Source organism: Podarcis erhardii (assembly GCF_964252035.2).
Source record: "Podarcis erhardii genome assembly, chromosome: 3".
NCBI classification, from domain to species: domain Eukaryota; kingdom Metazoa; phylum Chordata; class Lepidosauria; order Squamata; family Lacertidae; genus Podarcis; species Podarcis erhardii.
The window spans coordinates 64,220,328-64,235,291 of record NC_138507.1 but is presented as its reverse complement, the minus strand read 5'-3'; the positions used below and the strand labels follow the sequence as shown (position 1 = coordinate 64,235,291).

At 43.1% G+C, this 14,964-nt stretch overlaps 1 protein-coding gene across 1 annotated transcript; it reads left to right on the top strand.

The window, feature by feature from the left end:
- Window positions 1-4,691: 4,691 nt before the first annotated feature.
- FUCA2 (alpha-L-fucosidase 2) lies at window positions 4,692-14,858 on the top strand. Its single transcript, XM_081855348.1, has 7 exons — window positions 4,692-5,339; window positions 6,516-6,703; window positions 7,635-7,974; window positions 11,379-11,589; window positions 12,221-12,411; window positions 13,082-13,190; window positions 13,476-14,858. The coding sequence occupies exons 1-7, from the start codon at window positions 5,107-5,109 to the stop codon at window positions 13,614-13,616; spliced, it is 1,413 nt and encodes a 470-aa protein (XP_081711474.1). The 5' UTR covers window positions 4,692-5,106; the 3' UTR covers window positions 13,617-14,858.
- Window positions 14,859-14,964: the final 106 nt, after the last annotated feature.

Below are 14,964 nucleotides of genomic sequence, written 5' to 3'. Positions count from 1 at the left end.
CTTAAGTGTCAGCTGCCAACTTTAAAAAAGCATAGATCGCCTATTTGTAGGATTGCTGGCTGTTGGAGTTGAAAGAATGATCAATGAGGCACATCACCATATTATGATGAATAGGGCAACTGAATAAATTTGTTTTGTGAAAACTGAGTGCTTATAAGGGCACAGCGTAAGGGTAAAAATGCCCAAACACAGTTGAAATCCTTTTTCACCTTTGCCCTGCAGCTGTCCTCTCTGAGGCTTTTCCATACCAAACCTTGCATCAGCAATTTGGCACTGATAACTTAATACAGGACAGCACAATGACTGTAAGTCTAACATTGATGGTGTGGGTTTCCAAAGAAAGTATGCATGCACCTTTTTGCTATAACAGGGGTCAGCAACCCTTTTGAGTCCACAGGCACATTTGCAAACCAGAAAAACAGTCTTGGGCACCAAGCACATACAGCACTTAGGAATGGAAAAAAAATATTGATATTTTATCAAGTCTAATTTGGGGGGGGGGGGCGTGATCTTCCTGGAGAATGCCATTTGTGGGGGAAGATTTAAACTTCCCTCCCCAGCTGATATCCCCAGGCAGATCAATTAGGCTAGAAAAATGTCTCCTTTTGAACAGGATGGAACCTTATAGCACCAGGGAAGGCCTTTAGAGGCCCGTGAGTGCCCATGGGTGTTATACTTGCAGTCCATGTGCTATAGGAGCCAACGGTTATCACATTGTGTTAGTTTTTATTGGTGTTCTCAGCTTTGGGAATTCAGTTGAGTTGACCAGTTGCTTATACATTTCCAAATAACCAAATAAAATATCTTCCAGACACCACAGCATGGGAAGGGACAAATTAATTGATTCATTGGTTGCCCAGTCTGCCTTAGTAAATGCCTGCTGCTGCCCATAAAAGTTTCTGTAGGTCATTCTATCATCATTTGAGCAATTGCCATTGGGATTATGATGCATTACTCCCTGGGTCAGGTTGCCCTCTTGATACTAAATAATCAAATAGGAGTCAATGCCAAATAAGGTTAAGATGGTAATGCAGTCCATTAAGGAGCACTTTTCCTCTCAACGTGTGGGAGCCTGCCAAATATTGCCTACAGTACAGTACAAGGAAAACATAGTTGGACCAGTAAAGGCCTGGGCACTTCAACTTTTGATAGAAGACAACGGGTACATTTCTGCTGCATTAAATGTGAGCAGCTCATCATTCAAAGATAATTGAATGAGCAAGTGAGAGAGCAAACTAAGCCAGCTCCTTCAAGGCAGTTTTGGCAGCATTTGCATTTAAGGAGTTTTCATAATTTTAAAAAAGCCTGGCTTGAATTTTCCTCCGGAATATGCATTGTAGAATACACGTTCGTTTTTAGATCATCTGCGTACTTCCTGTTATATAAATTTAGCACCAGGTATGAAAAAGGCAAAGTGCAGCAGGAAAGTGTGAGATTTAACTCTTCAGTTAAGATTTGTTTTTAAAAAATGCAACTCAGCAAGTAGCTAATGATTGTGATGCAGCAATAATATCTGGCAAACTGCAGATATTCTTCCTCTGTTACAATGACTGCAAAGAAGAGGCTATTTGTGCAAATGAATGACTGAATGAGAGTGTCCATTTGAAATGGGATCCACTGCTCTGCATTACTCTATAGCTTACTTAGCACAGTGGTTAATGTATCCTCTAGTGGAACTACTCACCATAGATGGTAATGGATTCAATGGTATTCAGATCGGGACAGAATGGCCTGGTTCACACAACACAGTAAGCCAAGCTTAATAAAACTTGGTTAGCGAGGAGAGAACCCAGGTTCCCATGACATGAGATGTGGGAATCAAAAAGCCTAGGAAGGAGCAAAGGGGCTGTGATGGTTCAGGAGTCTGTATGGTTCCATTAAGCCATAGTTTGACTTACCAGGTTGTGGGAATCAGGCCGCTGTATTTATTATGGTCAAAAAGAGTACAGAACAAAACTGACCAACTCCATCTGCAGTACAGACCCTGGTGTGGATTATATGCGATCAGCAGAACACTTCGTATGTACAGAAAGCAAGTACAAGCCTGCAAGGACAGGCACATTTCAAAGACCTATTGCTGGACCCAACAACACAAGAGGCAATTACTCCTTCTGGTTTGTTTCTGAAGATGCAGAAAAAGCTAATTTTCTTGAATTGTATCATGCACTCTGTAGTAAAGCTAGTATATTTCACGAAGTTGTTCTTGAGGGGCGAGCGGCTGGGGACCTTTACCACACACTCTTTATACATTAATAGCGATTCTTTGCATACTAACTCTAGGGCTGAAATCAGACAACAGCACAGTTTCACGTGGTCAAAGGATTTTTGAACTTGTATTCCTTAAAACAACAGTTTCCCATGCTACATAGAAGCCATTATTTTAGGGAAGTTTGAAAAATGGTTTATAACAAGCCACTCTTGTTGGACTCGGTTAAAGCAGTTCTTTGGATCAAAGTACAGAAATGTGAATGTTTGAGCTAATTACATACGTCCAACATTTGACAGAGAAAAATGAAGTGTACTTCCTAGTGATGAGTTTATGATGGTAGCTGAGCTTGCCAAATGTCTAAGACACTAGCTGGATCATCTACCAAAGAAGTTTTTAAATAGTAGCTTCCAAATTGAGTTTCCTACAGTCCAGAGAGCACAGTTGGCTGTGTTCTTAGATGCATTAAATCAGCTGATTAAATGAGGTCTTGAGTTTTACAAGTCCATTCATCATTCCATTTGTAAGACTGTCTGTCATGTGAGAACTTTATTGAACTTCAAGATATCAGAAAAAAGAACTTGGTACACACAGTCAGGTTGAAAACCTCTACATTTCAAGTGTGAATACTAACTTGACCCATTTTCAATGGATCACAAAAGCTGTAAAATGTAAGCCAACACAGTGAGTTGTTATTCAGTTGAATAACAGACCCACTGAAATTACTGGGCCTACATGAGTCATGGCCATTGATTTCAATGGGCCTACTCTGAGTGAGTTAATTCAATACAACCCAGTACTCCCCCTGGCATCCTAGTGTGTGTATTCAATGTAACAGTTTGTGTTTCAAATAAAAACCTCAGGTCAACTTTCTCAAACCAAAATACATTAACAGGATCTCTGAAATGAGGCTTTTTGAGCACTTTGCTGTATTATTATTTATTGTCAAACTCCTGCCTTCCTTTAAAAATACTAATTTAGATTTTAAAATGCACATATCCTAGCAGAGTTGTTCACATAAATAAAATAGCTTGGACATTTATATATACTCCACCCTTCATAAGCTTCCCAAGGGATGAGTAACTTACAGAAAAGTAAAATTAGAATAAAACAAAGGCCTGCCCAACTCAGGGATGCTTGTGGTGGGGGGAATATTGGTGTGGGCTGGTGCAACTCAACACTTAGATGGGGGGTGTTATTTAAAGAGCTCAAGGTGGGGTTCATCGTTCTTCCCCTTACTACTCTATCCTCACAACAACCTTTTGAAGTAAGTTAGCCTAAGATAGTGACTGGCCCAAGGGCACCAAGCAGGCTTCATGCCTGAGTGGGGGTTTCAAATGCTTTTTGTTCAAAAGAATTGCAGCAGTTATTGTGAGTTATTAATAAACAGCCACAACAAATGAACACACTGCTAGCTTTGTAACTATTTAAATCTTGAATTTATCCAAGCATGAATTTCTAAATAGAATTTCTGTAAATCTTGAATCACTTTTGACCCCCTCCATCTTAAATACCATGCCTTATCTTGCACCAAATGTAGTACTGCTAGCCTTAGACTAGCAGATGAAAGACATACAGTAACATAACATGAATCACAGAATCATAGAATTGTAGAATTGGGACCCTGAGGATCTTCTAGTCCAACCCCCTGCAATGCAGCAATATGCAGCCATCCCATCCAGGGATTGAACCTGCAACCTTGGTGTTATTCGCACCATACTCTAACCAACTGAGGTATCATCAAGCAGAAACTTGCATTTGTTGCACTCTTTAGGGTTGACACTGGAGGAGAGTGGGGCTGTGGTGCCTTTATCAGCTATGTGGCAGGCAGATATCAAACAAAGCAATTCTCTTCTAGTATGGAACTACAATTATGGGGAAAGCTTCACTTGTTGATATTTTGTCTGCTGGACATCTTATGACTTGTATGCAACCCCTGATTTATTTTGGGGCACTCCACCCTCTCCTGCAAAAGTGTGCACAAATTTGCACAAGACATAAAGAAGCGCATGCAGATGTGTGTCTTATCTGGCAACTGCACCAAAGGGCCAAATCAGCACACAGTATACCAAGCCCAGAAACTGTGTTGCCTTATCTATGGGCATGGGTGCAGTGCAGTCATTCCAGTTGTTGCAGAAGGTGGCTGCTGCCTCGAACCTGGCTCTGCTGGTGGCTCTGGGAAGGTGGCACCTTCTTCCATGTGTGGTCCACGTGGCACCTCCTTGGTTCGTGGCAATGAGATGCCATGGGGTCTGTTTGCTGTGACTTGGCAGAACTGTTTGATGAGGTGTTGGGAGTTGACGTCCTTTCTCTGTGACTTGATCCAGGTGGTTGAGAAGACCACTGGCAAGTCGTTGGAGGGGGAAGGAACGACCTCACGACACAACCACAGCAGTTGGTTATCATTCTGGAGCTGTCCAAGGTCGTGAGCAGTGGAGCTGCGTTGCCACTGAGAAGGGCCTGCTGCTCTCTCTCTCTCTCTCTCTCTCTAGCTTCTGATGCTTTGTGGACTTCTGTGCCTGCTCAACCACAGTCGATGCTCGCAATAAAGGCTGGCAAACGCTCCCCAATTTTTGTTTTCCTTGCGGCAGGTAGCCCCACTGATTTGAGAGGTTAGAAGCTCGACCCGATCTCAGGACGCATCTCCCAGAAACGACTTCCTGTTTGTTGGAGGCCAGCGCGGAAAGCAAAGTCGGCCAAAGGCGAGTCACTATTTTGGTCTGCCGGAAGACGAGAAAGCAAATGAAAAAGATCCAGACCTCGCAAGAAGCGGAAGCAGCCCTGCTTCGTCTCCCCGGCGGCGGCTGCTCGGTCAGCTGACCGGAGTCCCGTGAAGACGAGGCGCAGAAAGGAAAGGAGGACCTGAGCCAAGGGGCTGCTGCTGCCGCCGCCGCCGCCTGATGTCTCCGCCGGCGCGCTCCTCCACCCTTCGCTCCCCATCGGCTCCTCTAGGGCTCCTGCTGCTCCTGCTCTGCTTGCAGCTTCCCTCTCCCGGAGATGCTGCTCGCTACGACCCCACGTGGGAGTCGCTGGACTCCCGGCCGCTCCCCGCCTGGTTTGACGAAGTCAAGTTCGGCATTTTTATCCACTGGGGCGTCTTCTCGGTGCCAAGCTTCGGCAGCGAGTGGTTTTGGTGAGGCTCCCCACCCACCCACTGCTCAAGCTCTTTGACCCTGCCCGCCCCTCTTCTTCCGGAGAGCATCGTGCCGGCCGATTCCCTCCGGGGTGGGAAATGTCAAGGAGGGTGGCTGCCTCCCTGGGGTACCAAATGGAATAAAATATTGGAGGGGGGGCAGGGCAGCCTCGCCCCGCATAATGGATCACAAGACATAATGCACGCACACCATTTGAATGGCAATGCCCATCAATCTGCGGGGGGTCGGGGGGGCTGGCCCCCTCAACTTTGGGCTGGAGCCCAAAGTTATCTTGGCCCCTAGGGGTTGGCTCCTATGCTACCTCTGGTGGGTCCGCTGTGATCCTCGGACCCAGCCGCGTGCTAGAGAGGGACGAATCATACAAAACCTAACTCGGAAGCCCTGCCATTTTAGCTCTAAGGTGGGTGGGCTCTAGCTATTCAGTGAAAGCTACTGCTTCATGTATTCATGTAAGTGAGGGGGCTCTAAGGATGAACCCTTGGGAAATCCTGCACCTCCACTAATGAACTGAATTTTAGGAGCAGCTAAACAATTGCCCAGAGTGACATCGCATAACCTCCACGCAAGCAAATCAGAGAGATTGCTCAATGGACACCGGAAGATGTGTAGTCTCCCTGCAAACGTTTTCTGAATAAATGGAGATGAGTGCACAATAAACAGGCTGTATGAGAAGTGACCTGAGTTCTAAAGCTGCAAACTAGCTCCAGGGCAAGGAGCATTTTCACACAAGTGGCTTATATTGGTTTGGAATTTATGTCGATCGACAAAGCAAAGCTTACCATGATTAGGATGTGCAGCTGATTTTTCTTCACTCCATTCACATGTGTGGCATAAATAATATGAGAATAGGCTTTAAGTAGAATAATAGAAACATAACCACCCCACACCACTCACCCCTTTTTCCTTTCTTTTTTCTTCTTCCTAATTGTTTAAACCAGTTCCTAATCCAGGAACTTATACGTTGATCACTAATAATGAAACATGTTGTATAATAATGAAACATGTTGATTTGGTACAAAGCAGCTTCTTGTGTTTCCTAAAAGCCCCATGATGCAGGACTATACTCCAGAACATGTTTGAATCTTTGTTCGGGAACTTCTGAATGTTTCTGCCTTTGTGTGCAGATACAAAGGGCTTGTTTGTTTCCTTTGTAGGTGGTATTGGCAGAAAGAAAAGAGAGTTCCCTATGTAAACTTTATGAAGAGCAACTATCCTCCTGGTTTCAGTTACGAAGATTTTGGCCCTTTGTTTACAGCAGAGTTTTTTGATGCCGACCAGTGGGCAGACATTTTGAAAGCGTCAGGTGCCAAATATGTTGTCTTGACTTCAAAGCACCATGAAGGTAAACTTGAATGTATTTCTTTCTGATCTCAGTTGTTTTATTTGTTGCAGCAGACAAAAAGCCTGGGTGGGGCTTAATCATTCAGCTGCTGAGATACAGAGGTTTTCAGCCATTTTGAGTCCATTGTTCCCTTGGCCAACTACATTCTTTCTGCGGCTCCCCTGTGGGGAAACACTCCCCAAGCCTCAGAAGCTCAGTTACGTCACCCCTTGCCTTCAGAGCTGCGAGTCCCTCGCCCATTTTCGAACACCCTCCCTTGTGGAGTGTTCCCTCAGCCTGCTCTCTGCTCCTTGGGAGTCCTCTGAGCAGCAGTCACCACCACCCCTGGTCTTTGAGCTGTCCCAAAGAGAGGTGCCTCCTCACACCGCCCTACAGGGGCCTGGGAAGAGGATTCCCCCAGCCTTAGCAGCCCAATGGAGACTGACCCAAGGTGAATGTGAGGCCAGCACCTTACTCACCTTGGGAGGCAGCGAGTGCCACTGGGCCTACACGGTGGAAAGGCTCTCCTTCGGTGCTGGGCACTCAGCTCCCAGGCAGGCATTGCACACAGCAAGCACAAGAAAGACCAGTGTAGCACCTGCCTACCTGCCCAGCCTCCCACTTGGCCGTCTATTCCCAACAGCAAGGGCTGGCGGACTGTACTCCGTAAACAGCTAATTTAAATTGGAGCATGCTTTAGTTAAAGAACATTAGAGCCAGTTGGATCAGGCCAGTGGCCCATCTAGTCCAGCATCCTGTTCTCACAGTGACCAAACAGATGCCTGTTTGAAACCTGCAAGCAGGAGCTGAGCACAAGATCACTCTTCCCTCCTGAGGCTTCCAGCAACAGGTTCAGAAGCATTAGGTTAAACAAGAATGCAAAATAAAGGCGCACGATATATTTACAATTGCAATTACAATTATTTTATTAATCCTAACATTCGTTTCCTAGGTTTTACATTGTGGGGATCTAAATATTCTTGGAATTGGAATGCTGTTGATGTTGGACCCAAACGGGACATTGTGGCTGAATTAGCATCATCCATTAGAAACAGAACCATCTTACACTTTGGACTCTATCACTCGCTCTTCGAATGGTTCAATCCTCTTTTCCTTGATGATGCCTCTAGTGGGTTCCTAAAAAACCAATTCCCAAGTGCCAAGTCACTCCCAGAGCTGTATGAGATTGTGAACAAGTACCACCCAGAGATTCTGTGGTCAGATGGAGATGGGCATGCCCCAGACACTTATTGGAACAGCACTGGCTTCCTAGCTTGGCTTTATAATGACAGGTGCGTCCATTTCCCCACTCCCTGCCCTTGAAATAATGCATTCAATATTAATAATTGCAAGAAACTTGTTTCCCAACAGCTTTTTAATGGCATTTCATGCAACTCATTGCTTCAGGCTGATGCATTTACAAACAGTTTCTTAGGAGCAAGTCCCACTAAACTTACTTCTGAGTGGACATGTGCAGGGTTTCACTGTTGATTAATCATTTCATGTTAACAAATTCTAATTTACTTACCCAAATAAGATACTGAGAGAGAATGGGGTACAGTGGTACCTTGGGTTAAGAACTTAATTTGTTCTGGAGGTCTGTTCTTAACCTGAAACTGTTCTTAACCTGAAGTACCACTTGATCTAATGGGGCCTCCCGCTGCCGCTGCACGATTTCTGTTCTCATCCTGAAGCAAAGTTCTTAACCTGAGGTACTATTTCTGGGTTAGCGGAGTCTGTAACCAGAAACGTATGTAACCTGAAGCGTATGTAACCTGAGGTACCACTGTACTTCATACTACTAGTTCCTTATGGTTTTGGAATGTGGCTGTCATTGCAGGTACCTGTGATTTCTGACCTGTAGTTACACAGCTTAGGAGTCCTGGACAAGTGCAGTTTTCTTCTTCAGTAGGTTAGTGACATTTATAACCCAGTGCCCTGACTTCTTCATTTCAAATACTTGAAGACTTGATGATATTTAACCCAATTCTGCTGGAAGCATTTGTCTAAACCAGCCTCCTTCAACCTGATGGCCTTCAGATGTTATGGACTAAAGCCAGCCAGGGTGGAAGTATGGTAGGCTGAAACATCTGGAGGACACTAGTTCAGCAAAAGCTGAAGTAAACCAGCCTTCCTTAACCTTGAGCCCTCAGATGTTCTTGGACACCAGCCCATACAATCTGCAACAACTTGTGGAAACTCAAGGTTGGTGAGGACTGGTCTAAATGCAACTCAGTCTGACGCATTCTCCACTGTTCTTATTTTCCACTGATTGTTCATATGTTGTTGGAAGTCACATTTCCAATGAGTTGCAGGAGGGATGTGTTTGTCCAGTGGCAGATGTAGAGGAAGGCCCCAAGTTGCTTAGAAAATGATTTGAAAATGTTGCTTAAGCATTTCAAGCAAATCGTAAAGATTGGTCTATTTAAATAGTTTAGATAGACCACACGATTTCCTTTAGGTGTAATAGGACTTTCTGATAGCTAAAGAACTGCCTGTTGATTTATCAGCTGCTTATTTTTTTTGAAACTGGTTCCTTTCTGGTGTGCCTGTAAATAGAGGGTGGAAAATATTAAAAACAAATGGCAGCTTTTGTTGAAAATGTGAAATTGCTTACACATTCTGAAAAAGGCCCTGATGTTGAGATTTTGGTTTTATGCATATATGTGTTATATTTATTTGAGTAAGTACTTCAGATCATTAACAGCAAAATCCTATGCATGTCTACTGAGAAGAAAGCCCATTTGAATTCAGGCAAGTAGGTAAGAGGGAGACAGGTGGTGCTGTAGGGTAAACCACTGAGCCTTGGGCTTGTTGATCGGAAGGTCGGCGGTTGAATCCCTGCGATGGGATGAACTCCTGTTGCTCGGTCCCTGCTCCTGCTAACCTAGCAGTTCAAAAGCATGTCAAAGTGCAAGTAGATAAATCGGTACCGCTCCGGCGGAAAGGTAAACGGCGTTTCAGTATACTGCTCTGGTTTGCCAGAAGCGGCTTAATCATGCTGGCCACATGACCCGGAAGCTGTACGCTGGCTCCCTCGGCCAATAAAGCGAGATGAGCGCCCCAATCCCAGAGTTGTTCATGACTGGAATTAACTTTACCTTTACCTTTTAAGTAGATACAGGATTGAATCATTTGTCAAATTAAAATTCATTTTATCAGTAGGCAACCTGAGTCCTAAAAAGGTGTCTTTAGAGCACACATACACATGAATTAGGTATGAACAGTTTCCCCTTTTTTCCTCTGTTATTGTCCCATTCTGTCCTTGGTCTCACATTAATTTTTGTTTTGTTGTAGAGAAAAACTCTGAAATTTCAGAATTTGTGCATGTGACTCCATTTTGCTTTGTCATGATTTCACTGGTATTTAATATTTCTCTCTCTCTCTCTCTCTCTCTCTCTCTCTCTCTCTCTCTCTCTCTCTCTCCCCCTCCCTCCCTCCCTCTGCACAAGTGCTTCAGTACACCAACTATCATTTTCAGTGCATGGTGTTGGTTTTCTGCAGGTACAAAAATTGATCAGCAAATAGGTGCATGCTCAGTACACTGTTAATGTCCACTGTTCTTTCTCTCTGTTCCATTTTTATTTTATTCCTTTCCCCTCTCCTGCAAGTACTTAAGCATAGTGAACATGCCTAAATAAGTACATATTGGCAATTTTGCATTGATCTTTTAAAAAAATATATAAATTGATTCTGGATGAGGCTTGTGTGACATATCTGCATCAAAGGTCAGGCTGCCAGTGGCATCATCCATAAAGGAAATGCAAGAAAATGCACTGCTGCTGTCATCTTACAGGGAATACTTGGGAAGCCCAGGTTGCTTTTTTTATTCTGTTGTATGGAGGACAACAGGGAATGCTAAATATCCCATGTCACCAAACAAGTGTGGTTCCTGTCCCCCCCTTTTTTCCCTTCTTCAGAATTCAGAAACCCCGAGAAAAGTGGCTTCCCGACAGTGTGTTACCTTATTACTCCTGACATATGGCAGACTGGAGCAGGTTTTGCCACTTCATGCTTGCCAAACTATCAGCATTTTTAGGAAGAAAACTTTAGCCTTTGGGCACTTTCTGGGACATTGCCAGATGCCAAGTGAAGTGAAATGTGAAAATACAAAATGCTATTACCTTGCCGGGGTGATAAAATAGAACACCTTGAAGCAAAGCCCCTGGTCTTCCTCCAGGTGATGATTAGAGCATATATACATTTTGAAGCCAAAGCTGAGGGACTGTGTCAGTGACATCCCTTGGGGGCCCCCAAAAGTTGCAGTACCAAATACTCAAAAAATGAGGATTGGCACTCTTTAAAAAAAACAACAAAAAACTAGTGCAAAAGTCTTGGTGCTTGAAGTGGATTGGCTTTTTAAAGAAACTGGCATTTCTAAGTTAGAAAATACTTTCGAATACATGTAGAATCCCCACAAGTGTAGCATGCTAGAGCAGAAAGGATGAGGTTTTGGTTTTGTATAGTATCCACAAGTGTTAGCTGTTTTTAAACATCCAGAAGTGCATAATCACCTAGGTTAAAATATTTGATTTAAAAGAAAATGCACAGAGAGTGTACCACTGCATCAGTTGTTTTTTTAAAGTCCTACCTATTAGGAAGCATTCGAGAATAGTAAACTGCTTATATGGAATCTACTGAGCTTCCTGTTAAAATAAAGCACTGTATCTGAACAATATATTCTCCCCCTCCCCAGCCCTGTTCGGGACATGGTTGTAACAAATGATCGCTGGGGAGCTGACTGCATTTGTAAACATGGAGGCTATTACACGTGTGCCGATCGTTACAACCCAGGACACCTTTTGCCCCATAAGTGGGAAAACTGTATGACGATAGACAAAAATTCCTGGGGATACCGGAGGAATGCACAGTTGAGTGACTACCTAACAATTGAAGAGCTTATAAAGGTACAACCAGATAAAGAATCAGGGGCTGTCAATTCTTGCATTCTTTCCTTGCCCTTCCTGGCAACCCTGAGTTCACTAGATGAAACAATGTTGATAATTGTAACTTTCTTTAGAATAATTTAAAATGTTTTAGAATGCTTTAAAAAAATTATTGTGGATCCTGGGCTCCTTTGGGAGGAAGGGTGGGATGGATAGATAAATAATTGTGCAAGAGTCGTTTCTCATTTTAAAGGGCTAGTGGCCACAAAAAAGGTACTAAGGAGCCCACTAATGAAACGCTCGTGTTGATTCCCAGAAGGAGCACTTCCAGTTGAACAGCTAGACAAGGGTTGGGGGACTTGTCTGCCTCTAGATGTTGTTGAACTACAGCTCCTATCAACCCTGACAACTGGACGTGTTAGCTGGAGCTGATGGGATTTGGAGTCCAACATCATCTGAAGGGCCACAGATTCCCCATCCATGAGTTAAACTTTATTTGAACCTACAGCAAGGTACTGACAGTGTTGTAACAGAAGCATGAATTTAGGCTTAACAACCTATATAAATGTGCCATCTCAAACGCTGGGCACCTATGTTGGAAATGCCAAACCCAGTGTGGCTTTTCATTGCTCCTCTCCCTATATAATTTCAGCAACTTGTAGAAACAGTGTCATGTGGAGGAAATCTCTTGTTGAACATCGGGCCCACGCACGATGGCCGCATTCCTGTTATTTTTGAGGAGCGCTTGAAGCAAATGGGGTCGTGGCTGGCCCTCAATGGGGAAGCCATTTTCAGCACTAAACCTTGGAGAGCTCAGAATGACAGTGCCACACCAGGTGTATGGTAAGTCTGTGAAGCAAAAACGTAGGAAGTACTGTACCAATGTTAAGTTTACTTTTGTTATTGTTCCGCTATCTTGGCTATATTTCACTTCCCTGTCATTTGACTCCCTTCACAAGCAAGGTATGATGTAACTGAATCAGGGAGAACTGAATCAGGACTGTGGCATTTGTGCAGTGAGACTTTTAACACTTTGCTCTTGAGCCTTTGCTGCAGCTGCTGTTAACCCCAGGAGGAAAGTTCCATTGGTATCAATGGGAGCTCCCCTTCTGTTGAAAATAGCATTTAAAGAAGGATGCAATCTAGATCAAAACTATGCAATGGGCGAGAGCAAATCCTCCCCCAAAATGCTGCGGTCTTGATCAGAATCACCCTCTTCATCCATAGCTGCTATTTCATTAGAAGCCTGCACACACACACACGGTCAATCATTTTGACTAAGCTATCTAGTTTTGTCTTCCGTATGATGTGTGGGATTCCTATTTCTAAACTATTGGTCCTTCTCCTCTAGAAAAAGAGGTGGTTTAAAATAACAACACAGTTCTGAGGTGTGCAGTATTTGCAATGGTTACTAAACAGCTTTGCTGGCGAGGGTCCCAAATTGTTTGTAGGTTAGGTAGTTTTACCTGCTATCTTTAGAAAAAATGATTATTGGTTTGTTAACTCCTACTAGGTATACATTCAAGCCAAAAGAAGACATTCTGTATGCCATTTTCCTTAACTGGCCATCTTCAGGAACTCTGATTCTTGGGGAACCAAAAGGTGTTACCGGAAAGACAGTGGTAAGGAATATTTGCCTATTTTTATGACTTCTGTACAATTTCTCTTGAAGAATTTCAGGACTAGAAAGAACATGAAATGCATTTCAGCAAAGCAAGATCATCCGCATATAACACCCCTAACAGATTAGTTTACAAGGCTAGTCAATGTTGTTGTTTAACACCCATTAATTCCAGAATATGGCTATTCTCATCTGGAGAGACAGAAACTTTTAAGTGCAAGATCTTAAGAGAGTCAGTATCTCTTTGAACGGCTTCTACCATTTAATAAAAGCTTTTGTGTTTCAGGTTAAGCTGATTGGATATGAAGAACCATTGTCATGGGTTTCCATGGGGGAAAAGGGAATGATGGTAGTGGCACCTCAATTGCCATTCACTATACTTCCGTATCAGTGGGGCTGGACTCTGCAGCTGACTAACGTCTATTAGCAACAGACATCCTTCACTTTTGGTTATTATGACTGATTCTTTTGTTATTATTCTTTTGGTGAATAATCAGAGCTCATTCACCATGGCTTACTTCTGAGGTGACAGGGGATATATATCTGAAACAGAAATAATCTATAGGAAGATTCATGCATTGATCTTGTTCCACCTTCAGTTTTTGAAAAGAGGACCTATGAAATTAGGCAGAATCTACCACAACTAGGCAGGAAGTGCAAGTAAACCGCAGAGTGAAGCGATGAACTATTTTGAGTCCCAGGGACACATTTCCTTTGGGGTAACCTAGGGACCAAATGCCAGTGCAGAGCTGAGCCAGAGGGAAAAGTGAGCAGAGCAATTAAAGTGAATTTTACGTTGTACAGTAGGCTATTTTCACTATCCTCCAGCCACACAAGCAAGAGGGATTACTAGCGTTTAAGGACATAGACCAGTCAGGCAAAACCGCTCAAGGTTTTGGGCCTTGGGAAGAGTCATTTTATGAGGCTCACAAAAGACAGACTAAACAGAAAAGTTATGTGTCTTAAAAGGAAAATTATTTTGGCTTTAAAAAGCAACCAAGGGCGGCGGGGGAGTCCGCCATGCCTAATGTTAGAATTGGTGCTCAAATAACTATGGACAAAAAGGGTTGAGGCATTCTAAAACTGAAATGTTGAATTTGACTGTAAATCGTGTTATTCAAATTTTGATGCTTGTGTTTAGGCTTGGTTTGTTTTTTAAATGCAGGTATTAAATCCAGATATAGTTAAGTATGACAGACAATACAATCCTCTTGTCTATGCAACAGTCCTACTATGTTTGATGGAAGTTAAGTGTTTAGGATTCTTTTCAGTAGGGATAAGTGGTAAGTAGCTGTGAATTTCAACTTCTTCTTCCATTGGTTTCAGTAATATTTGATTCCATTTCGCTGGAGTTGGGTGTCAGTTTCCTCAGTCCTATAACCTACCTCAATATTACCCCATCACACTTTCCCCGAATATAAAATTACATATTAGGACTTGGGTCATAGTGAGAAATGGCCTACAATTATATACGTCTTAAATTTTGTTACATGTATGTTCAGTTACTTAAATACCAGACAGGTAAGATTCTAAAGCTATCGCCTCTTTGGGTATTTTGCAATTTGTGACTTGAAAAAAAGAAAATTACTGCTAATTTTAAAATTTGTGTAATTGTAATCCTCATGAAACACTTTAATAAAGCAGCTGAGGTTCTGTAAGGAGAAATTAATGTTGAAGTCCAGTTGCCTTGTTGATTTACAACCAAACTTTTGTGTGAATGTGCTGTATATTTGCTTTCGTTATGGGTTGGGCAAGTTCTAGCTGCTCGGTCCCAC